General features: G+C 42.7%; 1 protein-coding gene across 1 annotated transcript in view; it reads right to left on the bottom strand.

Moving 5' to 3' along the window:
- CCDC152 (coiled-coil domain containing 152) overlaps positions 1 to 16,949 on the bottom strand; it is a gene marked incomplete at its 5' end in the record, with an annotated part of 109,499 nt that overhangs the window by 28,651 nt on the left and 63,899 nt on the right. Inside the window, 3 exons of the mRNA XM_082242890.1 lie at positions 583 to 669; positions 13,220 to 13,347; positions 15,145 to 15,247. Of these exons, the coding sequence (XP_082099016.1) occupies positions 583 to 669; positions 13,220 to 13,347; positions 15,145 to 15,247 (318 nt within the window). The remainder of the gene's footprint in view (positions 1 to 582; positions 670 to 13,219; positions 13,348 to 15,144; positions 15,248 to 16,949) is intronic.

Here is a 16,949-nt window from a genome sequence, read left to right as displayed (position 1 = left end):
TACAGTGTTTCACATTAGGCAATGGTGTACAGTAGGGAATGGTGTACAGTGTTTCGCAGTAGGAATGGTGTACAGTAGGGAATGGTGTACAGTAGGGAATGGTGTACAGTGTTTCGCAGTAGGAATGGTGTACAGTAGGGAATGGTGTACAGTGTTTCGCAGTAGGAATGGTGTACAGTAGGGAATGGTGTACAGTAGGAAATGCTACATGTTGACTCCTCTCCAAATGTAGCATTTATGGTTGTGGCCAAAAAGCTCAATTTTGGTCTCATCACTCCAAATGACTTTGTGCCAGAAGGTTTTAGTGTTATCATTCAAATTCTCTGAAAAATGGCCAAGAAATCATACATTTTGCCAGGGTATGTAAACTTATGAGCACAACTGTATACCTGCAATGGCGCATAGAATGCATTACGGTAAAAAAAAAAAAAATTGTACCCTTAGAACCATTTTAATCCATTAAGGTAGAAAACCTTTTGACTTTAGAGCCACTTTAAATGTCAGTATACAAAAATTATAATTTACTCTATCAGGTCACCCATTCAGGTTTTTTCTACATAAAAGAGGTCAGAACATTTATACCATTCTGTAGATGTTCTGCGATAAAGTGCTTGTTTCTTGGTAAGATTTGTTACTTCTGTTTTGTATTCTTGCCAGCTTCGCATTAAACTGAAAGAAAATAGTACAGCCTATAAAACTGTGTATATATACGGTATATACATAAAAATGACCATAAAAGAGAATAAAAAAAAAATGTTCCATTCATATATTATACATAAGACTGTGATGACTTTCATTTACAAGGACCTGTGTAAACAAGCTTTTATTGATGGCTTTGGTTTATCTGAAATTTGACTTGAGCTTACGATAAAATCGATTTTGGGCCATCCGCTTGCTAAGGGGAACCTGAAAGAGAAATAGATACTGCAGATTTTTTTTTTTTGGTCACTTACCTTATTATAGAAGAAAATATACTCACCTTCCTTCCACTTTCTCCCTCTGTGGTCGCGGCCCGCGCCGTCACTTCCGGTTTGCGATGATTCCTGGGAGCTGAACGTCATCGCTCCCAGGAATCAATGCGCCTGCACTGGCCCCATTCGTCACTTCCGGTGCAGGCACGGCATTCACTGCTAAACAGCTCCTGGGCATGCTCAGAAGCTGTGCAGGGATGCCGTGCCTGCACCGGAAGTGATGAGCGGGGCCGGTGCAGTGCATTGTGGGACTCCGACGTCACGGAAGAAGACACGAAGAGGGACGCTGTGGCTTCAGCTGCCCACACCTGAGATGGCAGCGCTGGAGAAGAAATTTTCAAGGTAAGTATTTCTTCTTACAGGTAAGTGCGACCCGGGACAGTTCAGAGGCTATCCATTATGGAATGTACTAGCTCTGACTGTCCCGGGGGTATTTTTAGCTCAAATTGATCCCCGAGGACGGAACTCAGCTTTAAGTTATCTTTGTAGGCTTTATTTGACCTGCTTTACTATGTATTTCTTTTGACGCAACCAGTCCTATTGAGATCCATTTCTCTTATTTCAAAAGTTCTCCAGTTTGGGATTTACAGCTAAAGTACCATACAGTAACATATATTGCATTTGCCTGAACCCTTGCATTTTAGCAGAATATGAATGAAAACACACAAGGTGGTGATTGTGATGTCATCTGCCCTAGGGTTGCCACCTTTCCTGCGATTCATCTGTATAGTCCGGGTTTTGAATCATGTGTCTGGGTTTCAGTCCTCCTGAAACCCGGACACAATATTCAGACAGGAATGTGGCTCATGACACGGCTTGACAGGAGGGTGAGGGGGCACTATGTGCGCCACATTACCATTCTATTTGGAGTGTCCCAAGTTTGTTACAATCCTGTAGTATATACTAAAAAAAAGAAATGAATTGCTGTGCTCCACTAAAGTGTTCGGGTTTGGCTTGAAGAAAAAATGGCAACCCTAATCTTCCCTCCTCTATATCTCTAATCAGAGAACACCCTGTATATTTGCTGACAAAAATACAAGAAAACTGCAGAATGGCAAAGGTAGAAGAGTGAAGGACTTTCTGTGTTCGGTGCACATGTAACCAAGCTGGCCCAATGTAAATTCTAAAAATCGATCATTCCTGGGGTTCAGCTATAAAGGGACTGTAAAGCCTTTTTTAAATTTAACTGGTTTGATACTGGGCACTTTCACCCCCTTCCTGCCCAGGCCAATTTTCAGCTTTCAGTGCTGTCACACATTGAATCACAATTGTACGGTCATGCAACGCTGTACACAAATTACATTTTTATCATTTTTTTCCCACAAATAGGGCTTTCTTTTGGTGGTATTTAATCACCTCTAAGGTTGAAAAAAAAAGAAACGTTTTTCTTAGTTTCTGTAAGAAAATGTTGTAAATAAGTAATTTTTCTCTTTCACCAATGTGCGCTGATGAGGTTACATTGATGGGCCCTTTTAGGCTGCACTAAAGGGCACTGATGAGATGGCACTGAAGGGCACTGATGAAGTGGCACTAGTGAGGAGGCACTAATATGCAGCACTGATGGGCACTCATAGGCGGCACTGATAGGTGGCACTAATAGGCGGAACCTATGGGCACTAATAGGCGGTATGAATAGGTGGCACTTATGGGCACTGATGGGCGGCACTGATGAGCAGGCACCGATTGGCACTGAAAGGCAGCACTGATTGGCATCACTGATGGGCACTGACTGGCATCACTGCTGGGCTGCACAGATAATCAGGGCACTGCCTCTGATCGGTTCTCCTCTCCTCACACGCTGTCAGTGTGAGGAGAGGAAAGAGGGGAAAGCTGATAACCGCCATTTCCTTGTTTACATATTATCAGCTATGATTGAACACAGCTGATCACATGGGTAAAGAGCCGCATCATTGGCTCTTTACCAGGATTGGGGATGTGCTTGTCCCAGTGACACAGCGCACAAGTGTGGTGAGAGTGGGACAACGTTATATGATGTCATCCCAGAACAAGAAAGCACCCATATAGACAAATGACGTCGGACAGGAGGTGGTTAAAATAAAAAAGTGGTTTATACTTACCTGCTCTGTGCAATGTTATTGCACAGAGTGGCCCCTTATTTCCTCTTCTGGAATTCCCCACTGGGGTTCTCCTCTACTGCATGTGTCCCCATAGCAAGTTGTGTGCTGAGGGGGAACACGTCCATAGACACACATAGTATGGATCAGCAATGCCCCCAGCTCCCTCCTCACAGGATTTGAGCCTGTGGCTTCCACTGGTCTCAAAGTCTCCTGTGTGACTAGGAGGAGTAGAGAGAAGAGCTGCAGCCAGGGCACAGTAGTGGTTCAAAAGAGGACTCAGGTAAGTGTTTGGGCGGGGGGGCACCACATGTGGTAAAATGTTTTTACCTTAATGCAGGGAAGGCATAAAGATAAAAAAAGTTTCAATTTTAGAACTATTTTAAGCATTTCACTTCTGTACGTTTCTTTTGCAGGTTTGAATAATTGGTTTCTTTGAGGCAAACTAGATCATTTTCATTAAAAACAAGTTAATAAGCAAGCCCTCCATGAAATAAATGATTACCCAGCCTTAGAGAAGTCTTTTTGGCCACAAGAACACCCAGAATACAATGTAGCACACCCTGCATAGTTAGGCAAATTTATTTGGGCTTCTGCTGTAGGCAGGGGAGCCGGGTTAATGTGTTAAGAGTTAGGTTGGCAGAGCTCGAAGGGCTAAGTCTCTGTCTCCTCCCCCCTGTCCTCTAGAAGCTTCTATAGAGTTCTAGAATTTAGAGGGCAGAGGGGCTGAGATGAGGCCTGAATATTTATGGGGTATCCTCCAATCCCTGGGTGAGCGTGGCCCATAAGGTGGAGAGATATTCCACAAGTATTGGAGAGAACCAGAGAGAAAGAGAGAGAGAGCTGCAGTTAAGGAAGCCTCACACCATTTCAGCATCAGCTAGACTTAGCTAAGTCACCCTGGGAGCCATTGGGATTTGTCCAGCAGAAGGCCTGTTCAGCAGTCACCACATGAGCTACAGGATCTTTACAGGTGTAGCACCCTACAAGTAAGTGCTAGGTAAATGTATAGTGGGCCTTGTCTGCCTAACAGCAGGGTTGTGATTATCTAGCTAGGGTGTCATTGTTTCCAGATGTGCCTGCTGAGGAGAGAAGTGTCCCCACTGGCTCCTGTGAGAGGCTTCTCAGGGGCAATCAGGGGACACATCCCAGCTTGTAACTACCCCAGAAGGCAGATTATGCTGCAAAGGATTCCAGGAGTGGGTATAAGTATGGAGGGAAGTGATGGCACGGTCTCTTTGGCGGGAGCAGAGTCCCAGGAGGGAGAGTGCATCTGTCTCTCCTTCTGTCTGAGGAAGGTGGAGGTCTCGGGGGGTCGCCTGAGTGTCCAGAGAGAGAGCTGAGTTGAGCTGCGGGGATCCGGTGTGCCGAGAGCCTGCGGAGAGCAAGAGGGGTCCAGTCCCAGGAAAGCATACAAAGGTCGTGAGTACTGCGGATTGCCCCTGGGGGGTCTGCCTGAAGTTAGAGGGGACCACTCCGGAAGAGGTTCTGGGATCCAGTGTCAGCTAGCTGTAAAGGGGTTGCATAGTCAGTGGACCCTGAAGAGTTCAAGGTTAAAGGGGGCACCTGTAGTTGGGCCCTGAAGTGTACAGGGTGTGTCAGTTAAAGTTACAGCCATACAGGATTTTGCATTATACTACTTCAAGCCAGTCAGGGCAGAGGAAAGTATTCAGTGACTTTTACAGTACAACAGTGCCAGAGGTTCTACAGTTCTTAGTCCTGGATTTTCTGGACTACAAGTCAAGGATTTAGCACTTTTATTGTTCTACAGAGTGTTCTCAGTGTTAGTGAGCGTTGGCTGGCGTCGGCTGGCGTCAAGGAAGCGCCAACGGGCATTTTTCAGAAGCAACATCCCAAATGTAATTAGTTGGAGCCTAAAGGAGTATCCCACTCATTCCCTTCTCCCGTCCACCTTAAATTAAAAAAAGCACAAACAAAGATGCCGGAGTTGTCGCTTCTTCAGATCTCACACCCAGTGTCGCAGCTCAAATGGACTGGAGAGGTTACCGGTACTGATGGCAGACCCACATTAGGCCATAGGGAAACTTGCTACACAAGGGACTCAGTGAGTAGCTTCAATTCTACATGACAGAGCCTGTAAAGGAGAAGCAGGCAGGTTCAATCTAGCTATCTACAAAAGGACAGCTTAGAGCCTTTCAAGACATCACAGCTATCCTACATCTCTGCTTGGGGATTCTAGTGAGGAGCCAGGTGCTTTGGCATTAATCTAAAGAGGGAGAGTACCTGCAATAAGAAGTTTAGAATTGACCTTTCTACTGGAACTCAGCCTTGTGTCCTTGAGCCAGAGACAATTGCTGCGTGTCCTCAAGTTCTATTATACAACAGTTCTGGGCATCCCCTACCACCCTTTCTTAGTCCAAGTTGATTCCTCTAATAAACTAAAAACAAAACAAAGCACTTGGACTGATTTCTGTTTACAGAGTGCATGCTAAAATACCTGTTGCCCGGCTGTGTCTGCAAAGGGGGACCCAATAACTCAGTGGCCCTTACGGGTGTAGCGCTACAACTATATTTGTTCGGACACTAATGTCTTCTCTCCATCTACAGACTATTTGTAGCAAATCAGTACAGCACAGTTTGGGATTATTTAGATTTTCTTCAATCTGGGCAAAAGAAGACAGTGGATTGGGGCTGTGCTTTTATAAGACAGAAGGCAGTAAGAGGAAATTATTATGGTTTGGAATCAGTTTTATCTTTATTAAAGCGTATATAGATGAGTGCTGCCACTTCCAATACAAACAAAAGCTTTTAGTTTTCTTTCATGTAACCTTGATTGCAATTTTTTTTCCCATTTTTGTACTGGAGTGTCTGTTATCCGCAAGTTGGCAGGTGCAGTTAGCTTGCCTGCAACTATGCGGCTCTGGTTTCAGTTTAGTATGGTAGGGAAAGTTGTAATTGGGTGTTAGGCCACCTTTCACAAAAGTCCCTACTCAAGTGATCTCATGAGTGTAATCAGTGCCCATATTAGTGTCAGTGTGGGAGGAGCCAAGAAGGATGGGGCCGAATTTCCAGGTGAGGTGGAATAGAAAATAGAAGTAACAGCTGTAGTCGCCCTGTCTCCTCTGACCATCTTTTGCAGGGCTGGCATGGCATTGGGGTGCATAAGGCCTTTAGCCAGACCAGAGTTCTTTGTTGTGAGTAGTGGTGAAGCCTGGGTGTAAGTGTGCCATCTAGGAGCATGCCTGACTGGGCAGAGCTATGAAAGGGACCTTGGGAAGAGACTAGTATACTGATAAGGGCACCTTGATCCTACTTGGTGATGGAAGCCAAAAGCTGTGGTATACAGCGGTCCCAAATCTGTGGTGCTCCAAAGGAGAGGTCGTATAAAGAGAAGATGACTTATAAATTATGTGTTGGCGTTCTGCACAGAAGTGATAATGACTGAATGTCTGCTCTTGTGTATGGCGTTCCACTCTGAAGAAATCTGCTAGTATGTCAAACCTCATATCAGATGTCACGTGTAGTTGTCCTATCCAAGAAGAAGTGGAGTGGGGACTTACACAATCTGGTGTCAACATCTGCCCCCTTACAAGCACAGCGCTTGGGCAGGAGATAAGATGACCTTACACCCTGACAGTTCTGCTGTGACAAGCAAAAATCAAGTAATCTCTGAGTGGTAAGGCTGCACTATTATAACAATTTAGCAGAACTCAGGTGATTACATATGCACAGGGGTGATTACCTTTTTTAAAAATAGGTAATCAGTGAAAAGCACTACAGTTTTCTTTTAAAGCATGTCTAAACCCAAGAAGAAAATGTTATATATTGCAGCTGAAATTTGTTTGGTGGCTGCATTCATTGTCTTTTTTGTGTTTTTTTTCCCCCTTTGTTCTAGAATGACAACACTCTCTCTCTGTACTATCTATGGAGGCACAATATTGTCCCCCTAGAACAGGACTACAGAAAACCTTCCACTCTCTGCTTCTCCATAACACAGATGGAGGTGTTCTGTAGCTTACAGAGATCCAGTAGCTGAGAACAATGCTAACTATTGATTTCATGTGATGTCTTCCTCTTTTGACTATTGTCAGCTCACATGATTTATGGAAGCATTATAGACATTTCCCGCACTCATCAAACAAATATAAAAAAACAAAACAAAAACAAAAAAACTATTTTATCAAATATATTAAATAGACTAATAGCGAGCAGATAAGAGATGTTCATTATTAGGGTTTACATACACTATAAGGGCTGGTTAACACCTATGTGTTTTTTTCTGTGTAGCACCCTACAGGTAGGTGCTAGGTAAAGATATAGTGGGCCTTGTCTGCCTAACAGCGGGGCTGTGATTTAATAGTCAGGGTGTCATGGTTTCCAGGTGTGGATGCTGAAGGGGGAGTCTCCCCACTGGCTCCTGTGAGAGGCTTTTCATAGAGCAAGGGAAGGAAACCCAATCAGGGACACATCCAGGCTTGTAACTACCCCAGGAGGCAGATTGTGCTGCAAAGGATTCTGGGAGTGGGTATAAGTTTGGGGGTGGCACAAGACACAATGTCTTTGGCGGGAGCAGAGTCCCAGGATGGAGAGTGCGGCTGTCTCTCCTCCTGTCTGAGGACGGTGGATGTCTCAGGGTGTCGCCTGAGAGTCCAGAGAGTGCTGAGTAAGCTGAGGGGATCCGGTGTGCTGTGAGCCTGCAGAGAGAGAGAGGGGTCCAGTCCCAGGAAAGCCTACACGGGTCGTGAGTACTGAGGATTGCCCCTGGGGGTCTGCCTGAAGTTAGAGGGGGACCACTTCGGAAGAGGTTCTGGGATCCAGTGCCAGCTAGTTGTAAAGGGGGTACCTAGGTTGAGGACCCTGAAGCTACTGAGGGGGTACATAGTCAGTGGACCCTGAAGAGTTCAAGGTAAAGGGGGCACCTGCAGTTTGGGCCCTGAATTGTGCAGTGTGTGTCAGTTGCAAGTACAGCTATACAGAGTTCTACTTCATACTACCTCAAGTTAGTCAAAGCGGGGGACAGTATTCGGTGACTTCTACAGCACAACAGTGTCAGGAGTTCTACAGTTCTCAGTCCTGGATCTTCTGGACTAATAGTCGAGGACTCAGCACTTCTGTGTTCTACAGGATATTTACAGTGTTAGTGAGCGTTGGCTGGCGCCAAATGGGGTCAAGGAAGCGCCAACTAGCATTTTTCAGGAGTAAAGTCCCTTATGTAATTAGTTTAAGCCTCAAGGAGTATCCCACTCATTCCCTTCTCCCATCCCCTTTAAATCAAATAAAAAACCACAAAGATGCCGGAGTTGTCGCTGCTTCAGTTGTCACACCCAGGGTCACAGCTCACATGGGCTGGAGAGAGTACCGGTACTAATGGCAGACCCACATCAGGCCACAGGCCTGGAAACCTTGCTACAGGTGCTTTTTCCAGATATGCACTACAGTTCATTTTACTTGGTTTCCTATGGGTCACATTCAGTTCTATGCTTTTTTCACCGGCTGGGTTTTTGAAAAGAGTCAGGGACTTTTATAAACACAAAAACTGTGTTTTTTTTTTGTTCAATAAACTTCAATGCAGAAAAGCATGTAGAGCGTTTTTTTTGCCACGATTTGCGTTTACTTAATCTGCCCCTTAACAAATTGGCCAAAAAAAAGCATAAAAAATACAAAATGCAAAACACACGGCAAAAAGCACTGCAGAAAAGGATCAAAAGCAAACTACATAGGAGTGAACTGAGCCTAAGACTGTTAATATCTGAAGCACTCTTTTACAATTAAAGTTTCTAAACCCAAAACAGTAAAATCAGTCTGTATATGCAGTAAAGCATGCTTGTTATACTCACTGTAAAAATTTAGGGGTTAATCCTCTGCATTGTGTAAAAATGCTGTTTGATCCTGTGTACACATATCCTCCTCATAACATGTCCAGATAAGACAGAGTTACTGAAGTCAGGCTGCGCATGCTCAGTTTGGTGTGTATTGCTAGAGAGCGTTTTTTTTTTTCTTGGGAGAGAGCATGTGATCAGCACAGGGCCAATCAGCACTGTCCAGACTGAGGATGAGCAGTCTTGCATCCTGATTGGACAGCCAGTGCAGTATTAAAACTCCTCCTCTAAGCTTTAACCAGGCACTGATAGAAGTCATAAGACTGCTATATACTGCTCATGAGAAAAGGTATCTAGTAGTTTATATTTACAAAAATGATTGCATTTCCATGTTCTGTGCGCTGTGGAAGACCAGATGTAGTGAATGCAGGATCCTGGGTTTAGTAACACTTTAAATATAAATACACATTAAATATAAATACAAAACAAACCTGACATTCCAGTTTTCATCATGGGGTATTTTAATTGATTTCTCGATCCCCAATTAGATAGACATCCTCCTGTCCCATCCCCCTCTCCGTGGAGTGGCACTACTCAGGCGTCACCTGGCGGAGGTGGGGTGAACTGATGCGTGGCGTCTTCGGAATCCTATTGTCCGGCAGTTCCCCTGCTTCTCCAAGATGCATGGATCCCTCCCACGCATTGACCTTTGCATAAGGTTGATCCACATATCCAACTACACCTTTAAAATAGAGTATTTTCCCCAGGGGGTATCATATCATTCTCCTTTGACACTGTGGCTGATTACTAGGCCTCCTACCAGTCTACCCATGGCTCCATGGAGGCTGAATGCCTTCTGCCTTCAGCTGTTTTATTCCCATGAGCATATATCCCGTCAAATTGGACAATTTTTTAGTGCCCATTGCTAATGTGGGGATGTTCTACTAAGGTGGGAAGCCTTCAAGGTATGCCTTAGAGGCACATGTATAACTGAAATTAATGCTGTCAACATAAATCCTCCATTCTCCTAGAACAGGTAGAGAGCCAGGTATGACAGTTGGAACTATCTTATGTGTTGGACCCTTCTGATTCTGCAAGGGAGGCATGGATATTCGGCTGAGAATTTTCTGAACCGTTTGAGATCCCCTGCTGCCAAATGGATATGTTTCTTTACAAAAATGGCATTCTTTGAAGGGGGGGGGGGGGGAACAGGTCGCCCATTAGCAAAAATTGCCAGATCACTGCAATCTTCTCCAGCTATTGGAGCCATACGTTCCTCTACTGGACGGGTAGTTAGCGATCCAGATAAAATTGGCACCGAACTAGCTTCCCTTTATTCAGACTTTTATGGCTCTTGAGACAATTGTTCTACTGAGGCACTGACAAGGCACTACTGAGGGACTGACAAGTTATCCCTACCCGCTCTATCCCCGGAGGCACTGGACACTCTGATCACCCTAGATGAGCTGCAGAGTGCGCATGTAAAGCCCCCGGGGATGATGGTATTCCTACGGAGATGTACACCACATATGGGGAGATGAATCTACCGAAGATCAAGCTGTACGCGGAGGACATGTTACTGTTCTTGGGAGACATCTTCATCCCTAACCAGGTTCATGTTCATCATCTCGGATTTTGGGCAGTACTCTGGTCTCACTATAAATTGGACTGGAGTTGGTAACCTCCTTTAGATATTTAGGCATCCTAATTTCCCCCACTCATTGACGATTGCTGTCTTAATGTGCAACCACTGATGAACTGGTTTCGGGACAAAATTAATATTTGGAACAAACTTAAAATGTCTCTGGCTGGGAAAACTAACTTAATTAAAAATTGTACTTATGCCTCAGCTTTTATATGTCCTTCGCAATTCCCCCGTGGCCGTCCCTTTGGAACTGTTTTGGGTGGTTAACTCCCTTTTTAAGCTGCTGCTCTGGGGCGCCCCCTCTTCTACGGTCAAGCTGGAACAAAAAGAGAAAGGGGCTTGGCACTCCCAAACGTCTGGACCTATTATATAGCTGCTCAACATCAACACCTAATAGGCTCCATGTCCCCTACTCCTGAAAGTCCCTCTGCTCACCTTTTGCTTACCGACACTGGCACAGATTCTATTTTGTAGGGCCTAGAGGCACAATTGTTCCAGAAACCCAATAAACAAATAACCACATATGTAGTACTCCAGAAAATCTGGAAAATATCTAAACAATTGCAGCGAATGACAGGTTATACGGCATACAGTCCGATCTGGGATAATAAAACTTACACTGAGCTGGTTAAAATCCAGCAGGGGCTCAGATGGCGAGCCTTGGGGGTAAATCTTCTCTTAGAGGACTTTCAGAATGGGCGGTTGATTTATTTTCCAGATCTCCAAAGTAAGTTTGACTTACCACCCTATATGTTATATTATTACTTACAGCTAGCCCACTCTGTTAAGGCTCAGGGTGGGACGGCAGAATGGGTAAACTCACCGCCCCTATCTTTCACCTACTTCAGACTGTGTCCAAAACTAAGGGTTTTATCTCTCAATGTTATCACATGCTCCTAACAGAATATCTGAAGGCCCACCCTATTAGGGCAATGCCTTATTGTGGAAGGAGAATGTGTTCACATTAACAGGTGATCATTGGAAAGAAGCCTTTCAATCTGCTAATACCTGCTCTCTTAATGTATCTCAGAAGGTATCCCAACTGTTTATTCTACTCAGAGTGCACTATACCCCTGTGAAACTTCACCGGATGGACAAATTACCAGACTCGCTGTGTGGCAAATGCAGATTAATGCCAGGAGATCTTATTAGTCTCCTCTGGCAATGCCCAAAGTTTGACCGTTACTGGAGCGAGGTTCTTTCTATGCTCAATAGCTCAATATAATTTTCCAAGTGTCTGTTCCCTTGAATCCTATTCACTGGTTGCTTGAAATTCTTGAAGAGGTCATCCCAGAGGAAATGACAAGGGTAGCCTTTTCCAGGGCTGTGTTTCAGACCGGGAAGGTTATTCTCCTTGATTGGAAATCTGCGACCCCCTCAGTTAAAATATGGGTGACTCATATAGGTAATACACTCCTCCTGGAGAGCTATATTTATCAACACAGGGGTCGGTTATATAATTTTGAAAAACTGTGGTCTTCATGGCTTGATACTCCCTGGGACGTCCCCCAGGGAGCTTGTTCTGATGAGAACTTTGCAGTGTCCCGTGGAATGAGTGCAATCTAGGAGACTCTTGGGAATATAGGAGGGGGCAATTGCGAGATGTACATTCCTCTATAGGTCCCATGACCCAATTACTGCATCCTCATTTATTTATCTGTGCAGAATGATGTGATCTATGGGGCTGAGATACGTCAAACATGACAGGATAAAGAAGAAACATGCCTTTGTAACCAGAGATGTATAGTAACGAAGTAGAACTACTTAAGTACTGTACTTAAGTACCGAAATGCGGTATCTGTACTTTCCTAGAGTAGAATTTTTTTCTCCTACTTCTACTTTTACTTCACTACATTTTTTCAATGATTTCGATACTTCTACTCCGATATTTTTTTTTTGTGCTGCATAGTTACTCGTTACTTTTAAAAAAATTACCACTGCCAGAACAGTAGATGGCAGGTTGCATAAAGCTCAAAAAAATGTGTATAATGTCATTTGTAAATCAGCGCATATGAAAATAAAGGCTGTGTATAATAAAAGCTGCTATACCAAATCTTTCCAATAAAAAGAAAATATGAAACAAACAAATTGTGCTACAGTGCTTAAAGTGCATCAAGAAACTACTAACAAACACAGGTTAATCATTTGAATAAATCATTTGAAATAATAAAAAACAATATGATGTTCAAACTTTTGACTTCTTTCTTTAATAACTACATAACACAGTACTTGTACTTCTACTTTCAGTACTTGAGTAGAATTTTTTTTTCAAAAGTACTGGTACTTTTAGTACTTAAGTAGCAATTTTTTTGAAAAAACTACTTGCAATACTTAAGTAAAAAAAATGTTGAATACTTTAGTACTTCTACTTAAGTAACTTTTTCTGCGAGCACTTCCACTTCTACTCAAGTCACTTTTTGATCGAGCACTTGTACTTTTACTCAAGTAGAAATTTCGAGTACTTTATACAAGTCTGTTTGTAACTGATATCTTTGAACTGTAAGTTGTATGTGGTCATATTTTCTGATATATTGGACTTGACATTTTGTACTTGTTTTTTAACCTTGTATTCTTTCAATAAAATCATTTCTGATTTAAAAAAATAATATATAAATGCAAACAAATAATTCTGTTTTCATTATCTGTGCTTTTAGCTTTAGAACTGGCATGATTTTGTTTTGTATAACATAAATTGCTGGGACAAAATTAAAATTTCCCAGCTTTATGTAATATATATTTAATTAATACCTCTATTTGCTGTTTGATCAGCTCACTTTGCTTTTCTTTCTCTTGATTTTGCAATTGTCGTGTTAACTCAGATATTTCCATCTCCTTCTTAGAAAGCAGCTTACTTTTTTCCTCTTCTTTACGCAACACTGTTTATGTATAAAATGTAGAACTGTCATGATGAGAAAGAACTGACTTTCGTTCAATTCACAGTTATATAAAAAAAATGTCTTCTAATACGAACCACTAGAGAGAAAAGGTGTCCTTGGGGAGAACAGTATTTGAAATGACATAAATGGCACAAGCTTGATAAGTATTCTTGTACAGCCATATTATGAACACTGGAATTTTACCAGGAGAATTCAAGACCACACTTTTGGACTCTAGGGACAGGTGACACAAAGCTGGTCAAACACAGCCCAATCAAACTTTATCAATGACTGTGTAGTGTAAAAGCCTACTAACACAATTCATTTAAACTGTGTACATTAATATAGACCCCACACTATACAGTTTTTTAAAAATGTGTTAATCTGACAGATCAAATTTTCCCAATTATATCGTAGAAAGTAAAAAAGAGCAAAACCTGCTACAAATATAATTTGTATCTGTCCCAGAAATAATAATGTATAATATGTATATACTGTACAGTATTATAGGATAAATATTAGGAGAATGTTAGGTAGACTATAAGATAACTACAGTATTAGGAAAATACTAGGATAAACTATTGAGTACTGTCCGTGATACTTTTTTATATGCACTTTTTTTTGGTGGTCAGTAGCAGTGATAAGTAAACTCCCCTTTTGTTGGTGATTAGTGGCAGGGATAATTACACCCCTTTCATTAGTTTTCAGTAGCGAGGTTAATTATCACCCTTCATTGGTGGTCAGTGGCATTGTTAATTATCAATTCTTTCATTGGTGGTCAGTGGCAGGGTTAATACCCCAATTTTACTGCTGGACAGTGGCAATAATAATTATTTCCCTCTTATTTATTGATGTCAGTGGCAGTAATAATAACCCCTTCTGTTTTTGGTGGCCAGTGATATTGATATTTACCACCCTTTCATTGATGGTCAGTGACAATGATAAATAACTCCCCGTTCATTGGAGGTCAGTGGCAGGAATAAATGCCTCCCTTTCATTGATGGTCAGTGACAATGATAACTACCCCCCCCCCCTTAATTGTTGGTAAGTGTCAGGGCTCAGTTCATTCATTGGCAGTCAGTGACCATTCATTGATGGTCATCAACAGGGATATATAAACCCCCATCCTTGCTGTTCAGTGGCAGTCATGTTAGCCTCTCCCCCCCCCCCCCATTTTATTGGTTGTCAGTGGCAGAGATAGTTACCCTCACCTAGGTGATCAGGGACAAGTATAGTTACCTGTCCTTTTCATAGGTGATCAGTGGCAAGATAAAATACAGATACTTTGGGCAACCTTGCACATTGCCCATAAAGCAAATAGCAACATTTACTTAACTGCTGCTCTGCTCAGCTTTATGTACTTACATTTTCTTTGCTCCATCATAGTCATATTAGCTGCCAGCAGCGAAGTGATATATTTGGTCTTTCTGGGTATGGAGGAGAATGTGATTCTTCCTTCCATGTGAAAGTGCTTGTGTTTTCCCTCTACTGCCAGATGGGGGCAGGTAGAGAGTCCATAATAGAGAAGAGATGAAAGTGAAGAGAAGGTAAGTAGGAGCAGGTGGGGAGTATGGCAATTTTGTAAATATGTTGTTTTGCCCTTCATTGTTATAAGAAAAAAAAAAAGTGTTAGAATTTTTTGGCAGTTTTATAAATCATGGATGGCAGCAGATTGAACAGTATGTGTTGTATCATTTTTTGTCAGTGAAAGTGTGGTTGCCCTCTAAATTACAGTTTGCCTATATCTGTCTGGAGATAAACCTCCAGTACATATCTGCTAAATGCTGTGAAACCCACATTTGGTCTCCACCTCACAACACTTCTTCTCCATTTGTGCCTTAAAATCTTCCTCCTTGTCTCGCATTTCATTCGTTATTAATTCAATCTTGTCCTTGTAATCCTAAATGAAATACATGTAATTAAAGAAAATGCAAGAAGTTTTTAAACTTTATATAACTAATCAATCAACCGACCAATTACCACACACTTCCTTTCTTTGCAAATTTAGAGAACGCAGCTGATATGTTTCTGTTTGTGTGGCCAAAACATTTTTTATACCTTTGGATAGAGTAAGGAAGGGTTAAACCCTACCTCTGGTAATTTTATTTTAATGTCTGTGTCTCACTAAGAAGATTTCCCTTCACTTTTTATACCCGAGATGCAACAGGAAATAGGCATAAACCTTATAGTGAATGCATTTACCTACTTAGGAAGTTGACATAGGACAATGCTAACATTTTCCATCACTTTCTTTTTCAACAACGATAGACCTGGACAAATAGGTTTAATTCTTCCCACTGAGGACAGAGACAGCTATAAAAACTTGCCAGGGGGGGGTCGAACCATTCCCCACAGCATCCAAAACTACAAAAATGCCACTCAATATTTCCTAACATACAGGGAGTACATTTTTAGGAACATTGGGAGAGATTTACTAAAACTGGTGCACAGGGAATCTGGTGCAGCTGTGCATTGTAACCAATCGGCTTCTAGGTTGTATTGTCAAAGCTTAATTGAACAAGCTTAAGTTAGAAGCTGATTGGTTACTATGCACAGCTGCACCAGATTCCCTGTGCACCAGTTTTAGTAAATCTCCCCATTGTGCCAATTGTCAGATTTGTGCATGTGCACATGCACATGCATGTTTCTTTGTATAGAAACCCTACCAGAAGACTTCACAGCGTGTGTACATACATGCATGTAGGACGGCCCTCTGGTTTCTAGGTTGTTAAGCTAGTTACCAGGTATGGGGCCCCACTGGCTCCATAAACACCCAGGTTCAGGGTCGGAACAAGGGGTGGGTGAGAGGGATAGCTGCCCTGGGCGCATTGGTTTTTTGCAGGGATGGGGGCACCCTGACTGTAACCGGAAGGGAAGGGGGGACGCAGTTTGGCATCTTTGCCCTGGGGGCTGGATGACCTTGTCCCAGCACTGCCTTGGTTCGCACTAGGCCAGCTCCGAGTTACAATTTACACCTTGCTCACAAGGCCTCAACTTCCCAGTGGTTCCAGGTTTAGTCCATAGGAAATCCCATCCAACACCTGGGGCCATGATGGTGGGGGTGTGTGCCTGGGGAACCTTCTTGACTACCGTCACTGTCGGGCCTTTCATCACTAAACCACCACATACTCCCACCTCTAAACAGCTGATAGATCTCCCCTTCCCCAAAGAATAGGCTGTGGTTCTGCATCTCAAATAGATCTTTTGAGCATTCCAGCATATTTACCTTACCAGCAGCAATGTTCAACAAACCTGGCTGCTGCAAAATTGTCACCTAGCCAAGTGTAGCACCCTCCTAGATACAGTGGGGAAAACAATTATTTGATCCCCTGTCGATTTTGTAAGTTTGCCCACTTGAAGGGTCTATCATTTTTATCATAGGTGTATTTTTATTATTAAAGACAGAATATCAACCAAAAATCCAGAAAAAACGCATGATACAAACGTTATAAATTGAGTTGCAGTTCAGTGAGTAAAATAAGTATTTAATTCCCAAGCAAAACATGACTTAGTACTTGATAGCAAAAACCTTGTTGGCAAGCACAGAGGTAAGATGTTTCTTGTAGTTAGTGACCAGGTTTGCACACATCTCAGGAGGGATT

The sequence above is a fragment of the Pelophylax lessonae genome (assembly GCF_965119305.1).
Source record: "Pelophylax lessonae genome assembly, chromosome: 1".
Lineage (NCBI taxonomy): Eukaryota > Metazoa > Chordata > Amphibia > Anura > Ranidae > Pelophylax > Pelophylax lessonae.
Note: the sequence above shows the minus strand (reverse complement) of the source record. Positions and strands in the feature narration are given on the sequence as shown.